The sequence below is a fragment of the Babylonia areolata genome, chromosome 13 (genome assembly GCF_041734735.1).
Source record: "Babylonia areolata isolate BAREFJ2019XMU chromosome 13, ASM4173473v1, whole genome shotgun sequence".
Classification (NCBI taxonomy): Eukaryota; Metazoa; Mollusca; class Gastropoda; order Neogastropoda; family Buccinidae; genus Babylonia; species Babylonia areolata.
The window spans coordinates 13936232-13941231 of NC_134888.1; the positions used below are offsets into that span (position 1 = coordinate 13936232).

The 5000-nt window shown below is 48.2% G+C and overlaps 1 protein-coding gene across 1 annotated transcript in view; it reads right to left on the reverse strand.

The window, feature by feature from the left end:
* The window catches only part of LOC143288837 (monocarboxylate transporter 12-like), a 27850-nt gene that overhangs the window by 4234 nt on the left and 18616 nt on the right, over nucleotides 1–5000 (reverse strand). Inside the window, exons 5-6 of the mRNA XM_076597483.1 lie at nucleotides 3338–3562; nucleotides 790–915 (exon numbers count right to left, since the gene is read on the reverse strand). Coding sequence (XP_076453598.1) covers nucleotides 790–915; nucleotides 3338–3562 — 351 coding nt within the window. The remainder of the gene's footprint in view (nucleotides 1–789; nucleotides 916–3337; nucleotides 3563–5000) is intronic.

Sequence of the window (5000 nt, forward strand, 5' to 3'; positions counted from 1 at the left end):
GGAGGGCAGGAGGGAGGGCTTACCTGCCAGGGGAGAAAGAGAGGAGGGCAGGAGGGAGGGCTTACCTGTCAGAGGAGAAAGAGAGGAGGGCAGGAGGGAGGGCTTACCTGTCAGAGGAGAAAGAGAGGAGGGCAGGAGGGAGGGCTTACCTGTCAGAGGAGAAAGAGAGAGGAGGGCAGGAGGGAGGGCTTACCTGCCAGGAGAGAAAGAGAGAGGAGGGCAGGAGGGAGGGCTTACCTGTCAGGGGAGAAAGAGAGGAGGGCAGGAGGGAGGGCTTACCTGTCAGGGGAGAAAGAGAGGAGGGCAGGAGGGAGGGCTTACCTGTCAGGGGAGAAAGAGAGGAGGGCAGGAGGGAGGGCTTACCTGTCAGGGGAGAAAGAGAAAGAGAGGAGGGCAGGAGGGAGGGCTTACCTGTCAGGGGAGAAAGAGAAAGAGAGGAGGGCAGGAGGGAGGGCTTACCTGTCAGGGGAGAAAGAGAGGAGGGCAGGAGGGAGGGCTTACCTGTCAGGGGAGAAAGAGAAAGAGAGGAGGGCAGGAGGGAGGGCTTACCTGCCAGGGGAGAAAGAGAAAGAGAGGAGGGCAGGAGGGAGGGCTTACCTGCCAGGGGAGAAAGAGAAAGAGAGGAGGGCAGGAGGGAGGGCTTACCTGCCAGGGGAGAAAGAGAAAGAGAGGAGGGCAGGAGGGAGGGCTTACCTGCCAGGGGAGAAAGAGAAAGAGAGGAGGGCAGGAGGGAGGGCTTACCTGCCAGGGGAGAAAGAGAAAGAGAGGAGGGCAGGAGGGAGGGCTTACCTGCCAGGGGAGGGCCGATGAAGGTGGCTGCTCCCTGGAAGAGCAGCAGCAGACCAAAGGAGTTCGTCAACAGGTCAATGCCCAGCAGGTCCACCAGCACCACCGACGTCAGAGACACATACACTCCTGGACACACACACACACACAGAGTCATGCACGCACACACACACACATACACACACACACATACACAAACACATCCACAAGCACGCATGAACACACACACACACACACACACACACACACACACACACACACATCAGGACATGTAAGCTGCACTTGTAATCATAAGATTAGGACAGCAGAACGTGAAGTAAAGTGCACACACACACACACACGTGGGGTGGTGGCCTAGTGATAGACAAAAAAATGCTTTGTCCTTATAACCTCAGCCTCTAACCTCTCCTTGCACAATGGAAATCATGACACTCTTCACCACGGCAATGAACAGTGCTGAAAGGGGGTCAGGTAAGAAACAGCGCCTCAGAGCGGCTCCCTTTCTCTCTCGTGCACAAACAGACACATGCACAGACACATGCACAGACACATGCACAGATACATGCACAGACACATGCACAGATACATGCAACATGCACTCAGTCCATCAGCTCTGGGGAGATCGCAGGCTTCCGTGCAAACACTGATGAGGATAAAAATACAACAGAAAATAATACTGTTTTTCCTCCAAATTACACGTATTATGTGGACACACATTCGGGAAATACTGTAGCTGTTAGTTCCTTTTCCGTGCAGTTTATGCACATATATGAACATGAACAATGTTTTTAGTCTATCTGGACGGCCAGTTCCCCCCCCCCCTTTTCTTCTCTTCCCCCATCCCCACACCGACCGATGTCTATCAACAATATCTAATCATAGATGATAATCCCATGTCCAGTGCGTATCTAAATGGTCAAGCGTATATGTTTTGTCGTTAGGAAAGTGCGATATTCATTGTCTTCATCCAACACGTCCTCATTAGAAGCTTCCCTTTGTGACGTTTCAGTGGCGTCAGCAGAGGAAAAACACAGCATCGCCGCCCATTTAATAGTTGTTCGCACGGACAGAGTTAACTCTTTCCATACGAACGGCGAAAGAGACGACGTTAACAGCGTTTCACCCCAATTACCATCACCAAAATATTGCAAGCGGAAGGCTCTTACACTGAAGACGTGAATGCTGACAAAGAATACCACAATTCTGACGACGGAAGCTAAAGGTTGGGTCATTCAGACACCCACTGGACATCCGAGGGGTCTGTGTAGAGGAGAAGAGAGGACTGGCCATACTGAGTGAGTTAATGAGACAACTTTGACGCTCAGGCGCAGGGCTCAAAGAAGGAAAAGATGTGATACATGTTCTGAAAAATGTCGCCAAACTCCCTTCCCCTCCCTCCCTGTCCACAATAACAACAACGTGACAACAAAAACCTCCAAAAGACAAACAACATGCCAGCAAACTCAACATGGTACCATCAATGCCAAATGGAGAATAAAATATTGAAGAGGTTAGATACATTGCATGTAAACAGGATCCCACTAGAATATTATATACAATGTACCCATGAGAGCACAATTTCATCTGCTTGCTGTATAAAATGCAAAACAAATTATATATATATATTTAAAATGCACTGACTGTGAAAATATGCCCAAATGGTATATAAACTTTTTGATTACTCAATATCAAACATTTCAAGAGCTATTTACAAGAGAATCTGATTGTGATGACAAAAGACAGCAATTAATATGGTCAGTGTGTAAAGAACTCCATCTGCTCAAGACATTTCTGTTGAGAAAAAAAAGCAAACAACCAGCTAACGAAACAATCTCTGTTCTTACCCCCTTCTTATTCTTCGTGTCCTTTAGCCCTCATACTGTCATCAAATTGATTCTTTTCAAAAATCAGTCTTTCATAGTCTCCTTTCCCTCCATAAAAAAGCACAAAAAAAGAAGAAACAAACAAAAAACAAAAAAACAACAACAAAAAAACAAAAAACACACACACACAGCCCATGCACATTTGTAAACAATATACACACACAAAACCAAACCCTACCCTGTCTCCCTCTGACCCCCATCCCATGCACTCCCTTCCCTCCCTATCACACACACACACACACACACACACAGCACTCACACCCACACACACACACATCGCACAAACACAGCACATGCACACACACACACACCCATGTACAAACACACACACACACACACACAAACACAGCACTCACACCCACACAAACACACATCGCACAAACACAGCACATGCACACACACACACACACACACACACCCATGTACAAACACACACACACACATCGCACAAACACAGAACATGCACGCATGCACGCACACACACACACACACCACCACATACACCCATGTACAAACACACACACACACACAACCATAACACACAGACACACACACAACACACACAAACAATCACACACACAACAATACCAAGCCCTACCCAACACCCCCCCTCCCCCCAACACACACACACACCACCACCACCCCAACACCCCTGCCTCCTCCCTCACCAATGAAGATGCCAAAGACAGCAGCGTAGGTCATCAGCAGAGGGTAGCTTCCCCCGACGAAGGGGCTGAGGGCGGTGGCCACCCCACAGATGGTGAGGGCGGTGTTGTACAGCATCAGCCGGTTCACCCACTTCAGGTCGGCCATAAAGCCGAACACCACACGGCCCAGCGTGTTGGCTATCCCGATCGCTGACAGCAGCCACGCCGCTCGAACCTCGTCAATACCTGGAATGGAGGGGGGGGGGGGGGGGGGGGGGGGAAACAGGAATTCATGTTACAGCGTTTGATGGGCGCAATTGCCGAGTGGTTAATTAAAGAGTTGGACTTTCAATCTGAGGGTCCCCCGGGTTCAAATGTCGGTAACGGGCGCCTGGGTGGGGTGAAGAGTGGAGATTTTTCTGATCTCCCAGATCAACATATGTGCAGACCTGCTTGTGCCTGAACCCCCTTCGTGTTTATACGCAAGCAGAAGATCAAGTACGCATGTTAAAGATCCTGTAATCCATGTCAGCGTTCGGTGGGTTATGGAAACAAGAACATACCCAGCATGCACACCCTCGAAAAAGGAGTATGGCTGCCTACATGTCGGGGTAAAAACAGACATACACGTAAAAGCCCACTCGTGTACATACGAGTGAACGTGGGAGTTACAGCCCATGAACGAAGAAGAAGAATAGAAGAGTTTCAGTTTCAGTTTCTCAAGGAGATACTTGCATCGCATGCTTGCAAGATACTCTCCCCACAAGAAGTGCTGGCCCTTATAATAATAATTAAAAAAGGTCTGGGAAGGTGTGAGACAATCAGTTTCAGTTTCTCAAGGAGGCGTCACTGCCTTCCGACAAAACCATATACGCTACACCACATCTGCTAGGCAGATGCCTGACCAGCAGCGTAACTCAGCACGCTTTGTCAGGCTTTGAGTGCATTGCATGCATATTTTGTGTACCTATCTGAGTGGAATTTTTCGACAGAACTTTGCCAGAAGACAACCCTTTTGCTGCCATGGGTTCTTTTTCAGTGCGCCAAGTGCGTGCTGCACACGGGGCCTCGGTTTATCGTCTCATCCGAATGACCAGACATTCACTTTGATTCTCCTGACAAACTTGGGAGAAAGGGCGAGAGCAGGATCTGAACCCCGACCCTCATGGACACTGAATTAATGACAATGATAATATAATGAAGGCTATACAGCACAGTACCCCCGTCTCATCTCAGATGGGGCTCACCACGCTTTACAATAAAACATATACATTTAAGATCAAGTGACTATGTAAAAAAAAAAAAAAAATCAACACAGGCAATATCAACGTGTCACATCACATGGGCCCAAACCACAGCAAAATAATATATATCACATTCACCATAGTCAAAATACACACCAAGGAACCAGGAATCACAAAAATGACACCCTCCCAAAAAAAATCACAAATATATGGAAATTAGCACAAAAAGTACATCCGGTACCACTGATCACATCACAGCAAGCATACAGATGGAAAAGTTTCACTGGGGAATTAGTTTGTTAGTAACGTCTTCTTCTTCTGTTTCTTCTGCACATGTGGCCTGTAACTCCCCCTGTTTAAATAAATGGGCTCCGTGTGTATGACAGTTTTTACCCCGTCATGTAGGCAGCCACACTCTGGTTTCAAGTGGTGCATGCTGG